The 17,509-nt window shown below is 36.2% G+C and overlaps 1 protein-coding gene across 6 annotated transcripts in view; it reads left to right on the top strand.

Moving 5' to 3' along the window:
• The window catches only part of LOC106873188 (uncharacterized), a 713,512-nt gene that overhangs the window by 341,666 nt on the left and 354,337 nt on the right, over positions 1 to 17,509 (top strand). For all 6 annotated transcript variants that reach the window (XR_016242634.1, XM_089355369.1, XM_089355373.1 and 3 more), the window contains one exon: positions 3,014 to 3,085. Coding sequence is in view for 5 of the 6 variants with exons in the window: in XM_089355369.1 (XP_089211495.1) it covers positions 3,014 to 3,085 (72 nt within the window). In the remaining variant the exon portion in view is untranslated. The remainder of the gene's footprint in view (positions 1 to 3,013; positions 3,086 to 17,509) is intronic.

The following is a 17,509-nucleotide window of genomic DNA, read 5'->3' as shown; positions in this document are numbered from 1 at the left end:
ATATCATGTCCGGTGATTATTCTCTCTAAAGAAGCTTCGCCTTCATCGTTGTAGCCTTCATTTTCGCACGAATACGCTTATGCGCTTCAGTAAGCTCTGTTGGCACACATCTCGAACAGACTTTATGGAAGCGAAACTTGACGTGGATTATTTCATACGCGGAACCTTGACTAATTTACAGAGAACATGCTATCACATCGATGGTAACTCGACAATTCACCCACACCATCTCTTGGCATGTTGAGGCAGTGGTGAGGAATGATGGACTTCCTGTGCTCACACTTCTCCGGCTATTTTTAAACTTTTAGAACACTCATACACACTTCGACGCGGTAGAGAGCAGTCCTCGTATTGTACTGAAATCCGGCGATGAATTGCAGCTCTTGACGCCTTCAGACCAGAGAAATCGGATCACTGATCTTTGTTCTTCCTGTGTACATACGGCCAGAGGAGTGAATGTGCGAATATTTTTTACATATATATACATACATATATATATATATATATATACATACATACGTATATATATATATACATATGCATACATATATATACATATATATATATATATATATACATATATATATATATATATATATATATATATATATATATATATATGTGCATATATATATATATATATATATATATATATATATATATATATATATATATGTGCATATATATATATATATATATATATATATATATATATATATATATATATATATATATATATATATATATATATATATATATATATATATATATGTGCATATATATATATATATATATATATATATATATGTGCATATATATATATATATATATATATATACCTACATATACATGAATATATACATATATTCATATATATATATATATACCTACATATACATGAATATATATATATATATATATATATATATATATATATATATATATATATACAGGGTACGATGCGTAAATTGTCGTCATTTTATAGTTTTAATTTTTCGAATGCACGTTGCTTTTGATTTTGTCGACTAAACAGTGTAGTAGGGTCAGTTGCGCACCGTTTGTGAGAAAAACAGCACCATGATGCCAATTTACTCAGCCAGAAATTTGGGAACTTGGAAACGACATGCTGTACTGCCATTGGCGTCAGAAGCTCCAATACGAACATTTTATAGTGTTTGGGTGTCAACCTGAGGACAGTACAGAGGGTTCAGAAAGAGTTGGATGTGTCTAATGGTGATTACGAAGGCATGGTAGCTCGGATAACTAACTCTGATCGTTCTGATAAGAAAAGAACTCCTGAATTTGTTGGTGAGATCGAGGTCATAATTGACAACGACTCCGCCAAGTCAATTAGCTCCGTCGCTAGGCACATGGGAGGGTCTGAGTTTCTCATCAGGTAGGTAGTGTATGAAAACATTCGGTATTCTTCATACAAGATAAGAAAGGTCCTATCTCTATCCTAAGTCATCAAGGATATGAGGAAAGACTGCGCTACGAAGCTTTTGAACAAACTGAAGCACCCCTCCAACTGAACATGCTTTGATTTTTCTCAGAGGAGAAAAATTTCTGCCAGGAGCAGATAGTGAACACTCAGAACAGTCGTTGGCTTACCGTGTCCCAAAAACATGTGCCGAGAGTGATATAAATCAAGCCTCCAATCAACATCATGGTGTTTGGATTGATCAGTAGTGATGGCGACATTAGCCCTCCATCCATCTTCCCACAAGGCCTCAGACTCCACATCAACTGCCTGGAGGAGGCCTACATCAACTGCCTGGAGGAGGCCTACATCAACTGCCTGGAGGAGGCCTACCTCAAGTGCCTGGAGGAGGTAGTGCTGCCTTGGGTCAAGAGAGTGGCTACTGGAAGACCCTGTGTCTGGCAAGAGGACTCTGCACCATACCACACAAGCAGGAGAACCCAGTCATGGCTGTCAGACAATTTCTGAGACCACATCACCCCTAATATCTAGCCTCCTAACTCCCCAGACTACAATCCTCTTGATTATTAAGTGTGGTATGCAGTTGAGCAAGAGACCAACAAAACTCCTTGTAATACCAAAGACGAACTGAAGGCGAGGATTATGGCAACATTCACCAACTTAAACTAGGAGACCGTCCAGAAGAAGAGTTGCAGGAGATTCTGAAGTCGCCTGGAGGCCGTGATTGAAGCCAATGGCGATTTTATTGAATAAATGTACTCTCTAGTATTTCAAGATATTTTAATGAAATTTTGATAAATATATCTGTTAAAATGAGATGTCAATGTCACTCTCGTTTTTGCGAAAGTTAGACGACAATTTATTCACCGCACCCTATATATGTGTATGTGTGTGTGTGTATGTGTGTGTGTGTGTGTGTTTGTGTGTGTGTCTGTATATGTATGCATATATAATATATATTTATATATACATATATATATATGCATATATGTACATATATATACATATATAAATGCACACATATTTACGTACATATATATATATACATACATACATATATACGTACATATATAGATATATATATACATACACACACACGCACACACATATATATATATATATATATATATATATATATATATATATATATATACACACACCTACAGACAACCACTCATATAGTTATTATGTGTGTTTGCGTGTGTAAGAGCGAAATTTATCTAACTTATTGGAACGTTTATCTTCTAATTACTATAATATAAATCTAAAATATTACAATGATACACGTTTAAGTTCATATATTATTTTATTCTAAAATATGGATTTTTGATTTCTTATCATGAAACTCATCATTTTTCTATCAAATCGATTCTTTGTCTCGAAAACAGTTTAACAAACAATTGCTCTAAGTTTGATTAAATTTTAGCAAGGAATATAATTAAACAAAATGTAATTGTTGATTATGATAATAAAAATGAAAATTTTGAATAAATATTTTTGTAGAATGGCAATCTAATATCAATATTTTTGAAATACGAAAACTAAATTTATTTATCTATTATTTTCTTTTAGGTCATTAGCAAGAAACCGAATCAGTGAACTGCTTAATTTCACATTTGCAAATTTAACTGGCCTGAAACAGATGTAAGTAATTTCCTTTTTTCACTTTACGCATATTGCATGCAATGCAATATTCGTTTTAAATTTACAGTTCTGCAATTTGAAACAACAATTGTTACAATAAATAATGTTCAAGACAATATTATTAAAGACTGATTTGGTTGATATAAAGCAATTATTGAAATAATCATTTATAATTTCATTATCAAAGAACAAGAGCCTGCGACCATATCGCTGATAGCTGCTTCTGTTTTATCTTGAACGCATATATTTCAAACTATTTATATTAATTGCCTTTATTCTTTTCAAATCGAAGTTGGGTTTTAGTTTTATTACAGCGTGACATTCAAAGGATATAATTTCAGTTGAAACTTTCCCGTTTGTAATCTATTTTAAAATGAATACTTATTCGACATTCTAATTCGTATCCAACAATGTAATATGCTTGTTTAAATCAGTTTTGTAAATATTGCTGGAGGTTTACCCTGGAACAAATTTTTATAAATTCACAGACCTAATTAAAAAGAAATAAGTTCTGCTCAAAACAGAATTCTAATCGAACACACACTCTCTCCCGCTCTCAATCTCTCTCTCATACACACACACATACACACATATATTTACTCTTTTAGTCATTTGACTGTGGCCATGCTGGAGCGCCGCCTTGAAGGGTTTTAGTTAAGAAATCTACCCCAGAGCTTATTCTTTGTAAGTCTAGTACTTATTCTATCGAGCTCTCTGGCCGAACAACTATGTCACAACTCATGGCTCGCCACTTCATCCTTCGTGGATATACCCTCACCACTATCCACATAGCCCTTGCCAGAGCATGTTCCGTGCACCGTGCCTCTGCTCTCTCTGCACCCTCACCGCTGTTGCACGTCTCTCATTTCCCCCTCACCACCCCTCCACTCTGCCCCTCCAGTGCACCATTCTCCGAGCTTTCTGGAGACTTCAGTCCGACCCCTCCACCTCGCATATCTTCCCCAACCTATTCCTTCCCTCCTTCAAACGAGCCCATAACCTGCGTGACCTCCTGGTCCACACTTTCTTACTTAGCTCCACCTCCCAGCCTGGCTCCTTCCCCTGTTCCCTACCTCTTCAACACTATCATTCTCACAGACACCCATCATCGTTACTATCATGTCACCTACTCCTTTACTTGCACTTCTAGCAACGTCATTTACAGCATATTCTGCTCTTTCTGCCCTTCTCTGTACATAGGTCAAACGGGACGCCGCTTGGCCGACCGATTCGCTGAGCACCTCCGAGACATCAGACCTAGCAATGAAACCCGTGTCTCGCGCCAATTCCGCTCTACCGGTTATTCACTACAACACCTGTCTGTGTTCGGATTGTCTTTGACCGGGTCCATCTGGACTCCTGTCTTCGCCGTGAACATAATTTTAATCTTCTCTCTTCGCTTCTTTGCCCCACATGGGCTCAACTCCCTCCTCTCTTCACCTGACTCCCTCTCTCTCCTCTCTTCATCTGACACCTACTTCTTCTCTTCACTCCTACCCACCTCTACTCTCCTCTCTTGCTCTGACACCTACTTCTTCTCTTCACACCTCCGCACTTTCTCCCTTTCTTGTGTGTGTGCGTATGTGTGTGTATGCATGTACATATGTATGTATGTATATATGTATATTATATATGTTTGTGTGTATGTACCTTAATTCAAACTTCTAGTATTACTAGTTCACACCACTTTCCACATCAATTCGATAACAACTAACATTTATTTCTTTAAAAAGAAATTTATTAAAGTTACAGATGAAGTACAAATGTAATTCATGTTTTTTTTTATATATATATTTACTTTCTTCTTGAGATCATGAAAAATCCTTTGGAACGAAACAAATCACAGAAATTATTCTACTTTTACTGTCTCCAGAAACATATTTTCACAAATGTCAGCATATTGATATAAATATTATGTCCTGTCTTCTGAATTCCATTCAGCTTTTTAGTGTTTCACAATTTCAACAATTAAACATGAACCACGTGTGTTTATTGTTTCTTCTTATTTTAGTGACACATGAGCACTTAACTGGAAGCTTTGTAACTGTTGCACAGTGACGAATACATCTAATAAGAGAGAACCTCAAATGCTAGCAACCTATTTTGTCGAAAGCATATGTTCAAGAACAATGTATTTTATTAACAAAAGAGCACTGAGCCATATTTGTTTCAACATTTTGCTGTTGGCTCTCTATATCTGAGTTCCAATTACTCATTCATTTATCCCGGGTCAATAAAATAAGTCCTATTAGTATACTGGAGTAATCCAGCCGCCAATGATTACTTTCTCCCAACAACAAGCTTTGTGCCTATTGAAAAAATCAATATTTTCTATCACTCTACAAATATCCTTTTATGATGCCGTTTCCGTTCTGGTAACAATATAGAAAGCTAGTTGTTTTTATTTGATGTCATCTACATCAAAAGTATTCGGATGAAAAAAAAAATGGCATCCAGTTATAATTGCACACAATAAAATAGATGATCTTTTTGTGAAAGCTTTTGGGTTTAACAGCTTGATCGATATTGTATAGTTTCTATCCATAATTCTCTTTCACTGGGTATCAATGACAACATGCCAGGAATAACAGTCAGGTGTAATGAAAATATATAGAGGATATGTTTACTCTGTATTCATGTGCTAAAATACCTCCGAATGCTTGGTCTTTTTTTTTTTTTCAGAACAAGTCCATCTGTTTTGCATAGCTGCCGACCTCATAAGAATCATAAATGTTATAGAAATGAATCTAGCGCATCTGATGCTTAGTGCCTACTGCGAATGCCTTCATTCATTTGTAAAAGGCTGTCATTCATTCCTTTATCAAATACACGCGGATTACATGCATTGCACGATTGTGAATTTTCAATTTTTTTACTATGTATCGGAGCTTCAACTATATATACATATATGTCTCACTTGTCTCAAACATGGCCACCTCTCTATTCATTTAACTGACGTGTTGTTGATCCCGAGGTTGGTTTTCATGCAAGTAACATGTGACCAGTTCGACATTCTATGCTTAGTTAATATGTCGTTGGTCGAATTATTATTTCCGTGTTGTTTTTATTATAGTTTGTTATAAAATGTATTACTGATTCCGATTTTATAGGAGTTTTTTGTTGAATATAGTTCTTTTCCTTCTTCATGTTTTCTGCTTCTTTATCTTTTATGTTTTGTGACTGCCACGTATTTCATTTGTTTCTCTTACTGTCAATATTTTGGAATAATGTATTAGGCGATGAGCTGGCAGAATCTTTAGAGAGTTAAATGTGCTGTGTGCGTTGATTTTAGTGTCATGAACAAAATGTATATTTTACAGTCAACGTGTGTAAATTTGTGTTGATATTCTATTTAGACTATTTATGTTGCATGCGTATGTTGTGAAAGTAGTGTTAAGTGATTGTATAAGTGCATATGACGTATGCATAGGATGATTTAGAATGAGATTATGTGTATATTTGGAAATGTTTTGAGTGTATGTGTTCCTGTCGTGTTTCTGTTGCGCTGTGTATGTAATTGTAGTTCTTTTTAGTCTGTGCATATATGTATGCATGAGTGCGTTTTTTATTTATTTGTTTGTTTTTTGTTTACTTCCTCGGTTATACTCTATATATCGAACGTACATACCGATGTTTCCTGGGATGATTTACAGAACACCTAGGAGACATCAGGTTCAAGAATAATTCCCTCGTCTTGTGATATATATATATATATATATATATATATATATATATATATATATATAAACCTGCTTCGTCATAGCTTTTATCACTAATCACCTTCTGATGATTTCTATCAGGAATTAGAATAATGAAACTGATTGTAATGGCCTCAATTCACAATACATTTTGTCTTAAGTGCGTGTCGTCTTCTCTGAAAAAGCATTTTCAATAAAAAAATTTTGCCAATACAACCCCGTGACTAAACCTACATGCGCGTGCGCACCACGCATATATGTGCATTCGCAACACACACACACACACACACATATGTGTGCATTCGTGTGTGTGTGTGTGCGTGTGTGCGTGTGTGTTTGTGTGTTTGACAGTAGTATATGTAAATGTCATGAAACCATGGGTTTCAACCTAGAAAATTTAGGTCAGTTTTGTGCCTATCTGGGTTAGAGCAGTAAACAACTTTGATCTGAAGGCTGCCTTTTTCAGAGAAGATGTCTCATTGTACAAATTAGGTAATATGAATAAAATTTATGCAGTAGTTATGTGTTGATGTTTAAATCTGCGGTGTTTGAAAGAAAATTGTTGCTGTTTTTTTTTTTTTTGAGATTTGCTGTTATGAATACCTTGTTCAATAAATTATGCTTACTTTGCTTGTAATTAGAAAGGCTTCGTATATAGGTACTTATACTTCTGCCTGCTCATGGACAGTATCTGGAGTTTTTCTTATGTTTTTTTTCCAAGCTCATTTCATGCCTTAGGAAAAGACTTTGTGGAATTAGTACTGTACTGTTTATAGGGTTATTACCAGCCTCATTACATTCAGTTTCCAGACTGATTAGGATATGGATGTCAAATATAGCTTTGTGTCTAGATTTGGAGGCGTCTGTACATTTTCAGTTAAGAACAGAACATCAGAGTTTAAAATAAAGAAAAGAGATAAGTATGCGTGTTATCTTCTTGTCTCTTTAAATTATACACCTAAATATTCCGAGATGTTGAAGAAATGTCTGGAATTATAATTGGCAGAGTCAGTCTTTAACAAGAACTGGTGTATAAATGATACCGCACTATTAACACTGAGCACAAACGAATTGCAGCAATTGGCCAATGTAGTCAATGAAAAGATCGAATGTAAGTATATGCTAAAACGACCAAAATTATAGTAAAACCTCCTGATGTCAATATATCCATAAATATAACACCAATAGAACAAATTTCGATCATGGTCTGGATTGGTTTTATGCAGTCTGAAAATAATAAATGTGAAACTGAAATTAGACGAACAATAGAAATTTCAAGGAAAACATTTGAAAAAACGTCGCAAGCTTTGACACCACATATAAACATATAAAAACGAAAAAGGCTGCGTGAATGTTATATATAGTCCACACTATTATATGGCCTGAGATATGGACGTAGATGAAAACATTATCTTAAAAAATAAGAGCTTTTGATATATAAACATTCTTTTACTTGTTTCAATCATTTTTACTGCAGTCATCCTGGAGCACCGCCTTAAAGAGTTTAGTCGAAACACTTGAATTATTCTTTGTAAGTCTAGTACTTATTTTACCAGTCTCTTTCGCTGAAGCGCTATGTTACGGAGATGTAAACACACCGACATCGGTTGTCAAGCGATGGGGAGGGGACAAACATAGATATAAAGTCACACACACACACACACACACACACACACACACATATATATATATATATATATATATATATATATATATATATATATATATATATATATATATATATACAACTGGCTTCTTTCCGTTTCTGCTTACCAAATCCACTCACAAGGCTTTGGTCGGCCGGAGGCTCTATAGTAGAAGACGCCTGCCCAAGGTGCCACGCAGTGGGACTGAGCTCGGAGCCATGTGGTTGGGGTGCAAGCTTCTCACCACACAGTCACAAGAAGGTTAAAACTAACGACCTGCTACCAGCATATACAAAAAGATCAGTACTCTCAGCTATTAAAGAAGGAAGCCAAAATATTTTGGTTAGATATTAAGAGCACAGGGCATTCAAAAATGTATTACCAGAACAAAAGATAAACGGTAAACGCTCTAAAGAAAGACCTAGAACAAACGGGTTTGATAACATTAAGGGCTGTACTAAACTATGATATGCTAAAAGTGTAAGAATAGCAGAAAAATATCCGAATGGATATACTTTATACACAATATGCTAAGAGCAGATGACACCTAATTATGATAATGATGTATTTCTTTATACGTAATATGTTTCGTAAAATATTTTTTCTTCTTTATGAAGTGCATATTTAAATCTCAGATGTTAAATATTTTCACTCAATGTTTATTTGTGTTCATTAATTTTATCAATTTTTATCAATTTTACCAAAATGCAAACGCGAAAAAAAATTGGAATGTAATGCATCAAACATGCAAGTGTTATGCGAGCAAGTTAGTAATATTTAAAAATAGCCTCATTAACAGTTTTCTTTGAAGCTTTCATTCGTTTTTCGTTTTCCATATGATTTTATAAATGTTTTTCTTCTTCCTATCTTGTTGTGGTATGTTTGACAGTCCCGTTGGTCCATAATTGGAAGCCCTTTTTTATTGCTTGTTTTCAATATCCAGTGGGGAGGAAATCTTTTCAAGTATTTTCCATTACTGGTACAACGCTATAGATCTTTTATGTTGTTGTTGTTAACAACAGCAATAAAATAATAATAATAATAATAATAATAATAATAATAATAATAATAATAATAATAATAATAACGGATTATGGTTATGGGAGAAATGAATAGCCTAAATAGCCCGGTTTCGAAATAAATGCGAAGTATCCAATTCCGTCCCGCTTCGTTCCGGGTCCAAATCTCACCGGGATTGAACTTTACTTTCATCTCTCTAGCGTCGATGGATATGATGTAATTGATCCCCTATACGGCTGTTGTCCAATGACTGAAGAAAAAAAAATAAAAGCCAACAAATTTATGGCCATAAATGATTGTTAGAAATAATTATTAGACAGCAGAAGCAATAGAACAGTAGATCCTACTCAAAAATCGACCTTTCGTTTCGTTCTTAGGGTTTGCATAAAAATGAGATGGGGGGCCCGGGCGCATCTGTTAGAGTGCCGGTCAGCATAGATGTCTAGGTACTACTAAACCACTTTTGATGAGGATTTTCTTTGGCGACATTTTTTGGGGGCACTTATGGCAAATACATACGCATATGCACAAGATGTACATGCACATGTACACTGCATTCACACCCATGTGTGCTCGTATAAACATTAAAATGTAGAGAACGAGAGGGAGAGAGAAACATTGCAAAGTAGATTCAACTCGTAGATTCAACTCGTAGATTCAACTCGTAGATTCAACTTGTAGATTCAACCCGTCCCCTCTTCACATACAGAGAGAGAGAGAGAGGGGATAAGAGATAGGGCGAGAGAGGGAGAGGTTAAAATGTGTTAAATCAGCATGAACGACACAAAGACGCATTTTCCTACATTCGCATTAGGAAAAACGCACGCAGATATACAAACATAGAGACAGTGGGAAAGAAAAAATAAAACAACTTAAATAGTTATAATAGAGTTATATCTTCCGTTGCATAACAAATACACAGCGTATGGCTGTCTGGTAAGAAATTTCCTTCCCGACCACATGGTTTCTGATTCAGTCACACTGCGTAGTACCGTGGAAAAGTGTTTTCTACTATAGCCTTGGACCGATCAAAGCTTTGTGAGTGGGTTATATATAACAAATGAAAGACGGAAGATGAAATATACGAGAATTTATTATTAATCAATTTTTTCGACATATCTAGCCTCGATACCTCCTGGGTGGGACACTCAACAACTGGTTCAGGAGCACCCGGCGGTGAAGATGTATCCCATCGGGTGATAAATAAATACAACTCGTTAAAATAACAGTTCCGCAATGTAATTTCTTCTCGTTTTGAAGAAAGGAAAGCAGCCAGACGGAGGACATATCTTCATTTATGTAGATCAAAAATAAAATAAAATCACAGATGCAAAAAGAGAAACGAACACGCAATCCAACGAGAAAAGTATTAAAAATAACCATTAATAAATATGGCACGAATACACCCGCTCATACAAGATAGATAGATAGATAGATAGATAGATAGATCTTTCCACATGTGTGGGTGTGTATTTGTACGTGTGTGTGTGTGTGTGTGCTTGCCTTTCTGTTTGACAAACGATGTTCGTGTTTCAATCCCTGTAGCTTTGCATTATCATTTTTGATGATGCCTTCAGGTTTGTGGTCGTACCAATTTTATGCTCTGTCAAGTCCATACTTGTTGCAAAGTTTCCAATTGACAAGCCTTGCTATATTGTCGTAACGTCTCTTATATTCCTTCTGAGCTAGTGGCGTACATTTGCTGGTAACATGCCATACAGTTTCACCGTTTTGTCCACAGATTCTGCACTTATCACTTTCTGATGTGTTGTCTATTCTGTATTTTATGTAGTTTGCTTTTAGTGGTTTCTCTTGGGCAGCACAGATTAGAGCCTCTGTTTCCGGTTTTAAATCATTTTAGTCATCTACAGCCATCCTTTTTCTCTGTCTGTTTTATATTCAACATCTCTATGAAATTGTCCATGCATTCTATTTTCTTTATTATTATTGTTATTATTATGTTGTTGGTTTTTTCTTCTTCTTTCTTCAAATTTTCTCCCATTTCTCGCCGAGTGTTTTCCGTACTCCTAGGACAGAGAAGCTCATTGTATGCATTCCCAGTTTACACACGCAAATTCACAGGTAAAATATGCATTTAAAAAAAAATAATAAATAAATAAATTCATGTAATAGTAAACATAAAATCAAACTAGATATTTTTCCACGCTTAAAACACGTTTAAATAATACAAAACTGCAAACTTCATAAAGTAAATACAAATAATAATAATTCTTTCTAATTGTTAGGGGAAAATATGTCGATATCGTCGTCTGCAGAACTGGATTGCTACTTTATTCTATCGATCACTAAGGGATAAAGGGCATAGAAATCAACTTTGCCCTTTATCCCTTAGTGTAAATATTCGCATGTATGTACTGAAAAACTTATACGTGTTGCAATCAAATGGAGTGACATTTTGTAATCAGTGTGAAAGATTAGTCTAAAAAAGTTGGTTTGCATTCATAATAAGTATAATACATTTAATTTTGCTGACCAGTGTTATCTTTCTTTTTCTGATGTTTTGTCGCAAATAGTACATTTGCAATAAAAGCACAATAACAACAGCAATAACAACGTCAAGAACAGCAAGAAACGCTTGCTCTTTTACTCGCTTTTCCTAGTGTTTTTCTCAATATTCTGCTCACGTTTATATAGTTTTTTAACTTTTCTATTTATTTTGTGTCAACCTTGTTTGGACAGGATTTATTAAAATCTATTATTGCTTTTTATTATGACCGTGACTAAAGTCGTTTACTCTATTACTCTTTTACTTGTTTCAGTCATTTTGACTGCGGCCATGCTGGAGCACCGCCTTTAGTCGAGCAAATCGACCCCAGGACTTATTCTTTGGAAGCCTAGTACTTATTCTATCGGTCTCTTTTGCCGGACCGCTAAGTTACGGGGTCGTAAACACACCACCATCGGTTGTCAAGCGATGGTGGGGGGACAAACACAGACACACAAACATACATACACGTATATATATATATATATATATATATATATATATATATATATATATATATATATATATATATATATGGTGGTTGTCTACTCCTTAAACAGAGTTTGACCACCTCCTGCACCTACACCTTAGCCCTTTCATGGCGTCTGATGTGGCTTTTTAAACCAGACAGTGTTTTGAAAAAACACCCACACAGATTGCACCTCTGATTTGCACTACCAATACCTGCAAGTAAGTTCTGCTCATTGTGGATCCTAACATGTCTTTTAAGACCCCCATTGGATTTGCAAACCCTCTGGCACACACCACATTCAAACATGTGCACAGACATATAATCAGAATAGCTGGATGAGGTTTGTTTTCCATGGGTTCGCAGGTGAGATTTGAGGCCAGCCAAGGACAGACATGGTCTGTCACAGATTGTGCACACAAAAAGGTCCTTGTCATTCACCTTCTCAGTCTTTACATTTTTCCTTAAATGTCTCTTGAGCCCTGCTTGCATCATCCTGGCCTCTTCAAATGCTTTCACTCAACTCCACACCCTTGTTCGCCATCCAACTCGATCTGAAGCGAGGACTTCTATATATTTTGGGGCCATTCCAATTGACTTCATAGCAGTCCTTATGCCATCCTTAAACCTTTTTTTAGGTTTATGCCGATAACGTTTCCCCTCTGAAAGCTCACCATAAAACAGCTGTTTCGGCATGCGTCCATCTGCCATTCGAACAATATGGCCACACCATCTCAATTGGTTCCTCAAAATCATGGCTTTAATTGAGGGGATGCCTGCAGATGCAAGGATATCTGTGTTTGGAGTAAAAGAATTCCATTTAATTCTTAAAATATGACGAAGGCATTTTTGGTGGAATTTTTCTAACATTTTAAAATGCCTTTCATAACAGGTCCAAGTTTCACAGGAATACAATAGGGATGTTAAGACAAATGATTTGTAAAGAGCCAGCTTTGTATTGTTATTTATATGTCGCTGGCGCCAGACGCGTGACTCCAAGCCACCAAATGCTTTTGCTGCCCTTTGAATTCGCAGGTGTATTTCCGTATCAAGATTTCCATCATCTTGAACAGAGCTTCCCAGGTAGACAAATGAATTGACAACCTCAAGTAACTTTCCCTTAACAAAAATTTTAGGGAGGTTACAAACAGCACCATACGCAGGTTGATACATTACAACTGTTTTTTTCAGATTGATGGTCAGGCCAAAATCATCACAAGCTGCATCAAATGCAGATACAAGGGATTGCAGACCCGATTCAGAATGACTAACCAGATCGCAATCGTCAGCATACAAAAGTTCCTTAATAAGTGAAGTAAAAACCTTCGTTTTAAACTTCTGTCGGGTCAAATTAAAAACATTCCCCGTTGTTCGATATTTTATGTAGATACCCTCCTCAGAGTTTTGAAAGGAATGTGACACCACAACGGCAAAGTATATTGCAAAGAGGGTGGGTGCATCAAGGTCTCCCTGCTTTACTCCATTTTCCACAGCAAAAGATTCAGAAAGCCTACCACCAAAATTAACCCTAGCTCTCATATCCAGATGCAAAGCCTTGACCATGTTTATAAACTTTTCTGGGCAACCAATTTTCCCCAGAATTAGCCACAGAGCACTTCGATTAACAGTATCGAATGCTTTGCTCAAATCAACAAAGCAATGGTACAGAGCAAGATTCTGTTCAATGCACTTCTCCTGTAATTGTCTGACAGTAAAGATACAATCAGCTGTGCCCCTGGAGGAACGAAAACCTGTAAATATGTATATATGAATAATTTTAATTTTATATATATACTATTTTTTATCTTTTATGTTTTATTTATATATATATATTTTTTTATTATTTTTTTATTGATTTAATTTTTTTTTTTTTATGAGCTGCTCCACATCGGTCACCGGAGTGATATTTGATCACTTTACAGAGTGTCTGAGTGTCGGTTAGGTGTCTGGAATGGGACGGCTTACCTCATGGGCAGGTAGAAGCTCTTTAACCTTGGTTGGTAATCTACCTAGGAGAAGGAAATCTCCGAAATAAAACCTGAGGCCTTGGAAATTCCTGGTTTTGTCAATTCTCTTGTCACACCGGTAAAAGTCTTCTTGGGCTAATAAGTGGGGGTAGTGCAGTGCAAGCTACACCCACTAAAAATCATTCAATTGGTTGGTTGGCAGAAACCTAAAAATGCACCTGTAACTTATTTTAAAATGTCTGAAACAAATTCAGTAAATGGCAAAAAAGGCTTGGGAACATCAGGGGAACAGGTCTGGCCCGGTAGGTGTCCCAGTGTATCACAGGCTGGACCCGGTCGTCATCCTGCCACTGTGGTCAAACAGTCCTCAAGAAAAAGTAAAAATAAACATCGTTTGAATTTTGGCTGTTGGAATGTGCGCACACTTCTTGATGATAATTTCACGAAGAGGCCAGAAAGGCGTACTGCACTTATTGCATGTGAGCTAAAGAAATATTCCCTTGATATAGTTGCTCTCTCTGAAACTCGTCTCTCTGGTGAGGGTCAAGTAATGGAATCTGCTTATGGATATACTATCTTCTGGAAAGGCCTACCTAAGGGTCAGCGTAGACAATCTGGTGTTGGGTTTGCTCTCAAGAATACATTAGTGTCCTCCATTGCAGAGCTTCCAAGTGGTATATCTGACCGGATCATGTCATGCCGTATCAAACTGACAAGAGGTAGGTTTCTTACCGTTGTCAGTATTTATGCACCAACAATGTCCCATTCTGAGGAAACTGTGGGACAGTTTTATGACAATCTAGCAAGAATATTGAGGAAAGTACCAATTTCTGACAAGCTGGTCATTTTGGGAGATTTCAATGCAAGAGTTGGAAGGGACTATGTTTCATGGCCTGTTTTAGGTCGACATGGGATTGGAAAATGCAATAGAAATGGAGTAGCTCTTTTGACGTTTTGTACTGAGAATGATCTGGTTGTCACCAACACTCTGTTTAAGCAGAAAAATAAATATAAAGCCACCTGGATGCACCCAAGATCTAAGCACTGGCATCTCATAGATTATATTTTGATTAGGAAATGTGATATGAAAGACATTTCTAGCGTTCGGGTCATGAGAGGGGCAGAGAGCTGGACTGACCATCATCTACTGCGTGGCAAAATAGATTTTTCGATAAAACCTAAAAACCGACAGTCTGGTCCTAAGATACCCAAAAAGTTAAACGTTGCAAACTTTAAATTATCAAGCAACTTGCAAAGATTCCACGACGCTATAGAAAGTATGAATCTTGACCCAAACAATTTATGGGAAGATTTCAAAACAAAAGTATTTCAGGCTGCAAGTTCGTCAGTGGGATTTAAATCTCATAAATCCAGAGATTGGTTCTCAGATAGATCAGCAGAAATTCATGATCTACTTTTAGAAAAACAAAACTTAGGCAATACACTGCTCTCTCAGTCATTGAATCCCAATTCAAATGAAACTTACAGAAAGCTGAAAAGGAGGGTGCAAACTGCTCTAAGGAAAATTAAACAGGAATGGTGGAATGATAGGGCAAAAGGGGCACAAGAAGCAGCTGATAGAAATGATGCCAGTTGTTTGTATTCTTATGTTAGGGAGGTATATGGTCCAAAATCTTCTTCAGTAGCTCCAGTGAGAACAGAAGATGGATGTTTTCTTCTGACTGACACCGCTTCTATTCATAAGCGTTGGGTAGAAGATTTCTCTGCACTTTTGAATAGACCATCATCCGTTAATATGAGGACGATAGAAAAAATTGAACAACTTCCAGTTATAGAAGAGATGGCATCTGAACCAACTCTAAATGACATTTATTTAGCTATGAATAAGCTGAATAACAACAAGTCTCCAGGATCTGATGGAATCTGTGCAGAAGTCTTGAAATATGGGGGTGACAAAATGATGGAACTCTTAAATATTTTAATTTGTCACTGTTGGAGAAGTGAGAAAGTGCCTCAAGACTGGATTGATGCCATTCTTGTCTCCTTATATAAATCGGGGCCAAAGGATCTGTGTGGTAATTTTCGTGGGATTTCCCTTTTGTCTGTGGTTGGAAAGGTGCTCGCCCGCATTTTGTTAGAACGTTTAAATACCTTTATAGTTCCAAGTATGGTGTCTGAGTCTCAGTGTGGTTTTCGCTCTTCAGTGCTACTGGTAACATGTAATCCAGTACAACCTGTTGCATGGTCGGGTCGTCGGCGACTAAACTGGCAACCCCACCAGGCTTGCTTGGTGAGCAGGGTGTTGTTGGACACCCTGCAGGACGAAAAATAAGACCTGTCAAAAGGCGGATGAACTCCTGAGCAGTCAACGACCATCCAACAAAATGTCTGTAAATATGTATATATATATATATATATGTATGGGTGTGTATATGTGTGTGAATATATATATATATATATATATATATATATATATATATATATATATATATATATATATATATATATATATATACATATATACGACGGGCTTCTTTCAGTTTCCATCTACCAAATCCACTCACAAGGCTTTGGTCGGCCCGAGGCTATAGTAGAAGACACTAGCCCAAGGTGCCACGCAGTGGGACTGAACCCGGAAACATGTGGTTGGTAAGCAAGCTACTTACCACACAGTTTATTTACTTTTTTTCCTAAAACCTTACAACTCCCAATAATAGTTTCAAATGACTTAACCTTGCTGGTTATCTCTCCCCTTTATAATGTTATTTTCTTTTATGCTTTTATTTTATGTCCCAGCTCTCAGAACTCTTAGACTCGATATCATTGACCTACACACCCAACGTGTAATAGTATGGTTCTTCTATTTATTTGTATCCTTCATAAGAATCGTTTTAATCGTTTATTTTTTTGAAGCCATGTTATATCGCCTCACTTTAATCAAATCCATAGTACTTTCATGAATGGTTTCTTTCTAATTTCTTCCTTCTTTCTATAAATCTCACTTACTTTTAGGATTAATTAATTTACTTTCTACTCTATCAGCGTAGCTGCTAGTACATTGTTGCTTTATATTTGTATCAACATCATTACAATTCCGATGTTGGTGGTGAGACATTCATTGACATTCTCTTTGTAGATAGAGGTCAAGTACTTGAGA

The sequence above is a fragment of the Octopus bimaculoides genome, chromosome 7 (assembly GCF_046866305.1).
Source record: "Octopus bimaculoides isolate indiv1 chromosome 7, ASM4686630v1, whole genome shotgun sequence".
NCBI classification, from domain to species: domain Eukaryota; kingdom Metazoa; phylum Mollusca; class Cephalopoda; order Octopoda; family Octopodidae; genus Octopus; species Octopus bimaculoides.
The sequence above is the reverse complement of the archived record's forward strand: the minus strand, read 5'-3'. Positions and strand labels throughout refer to the sequence as shown.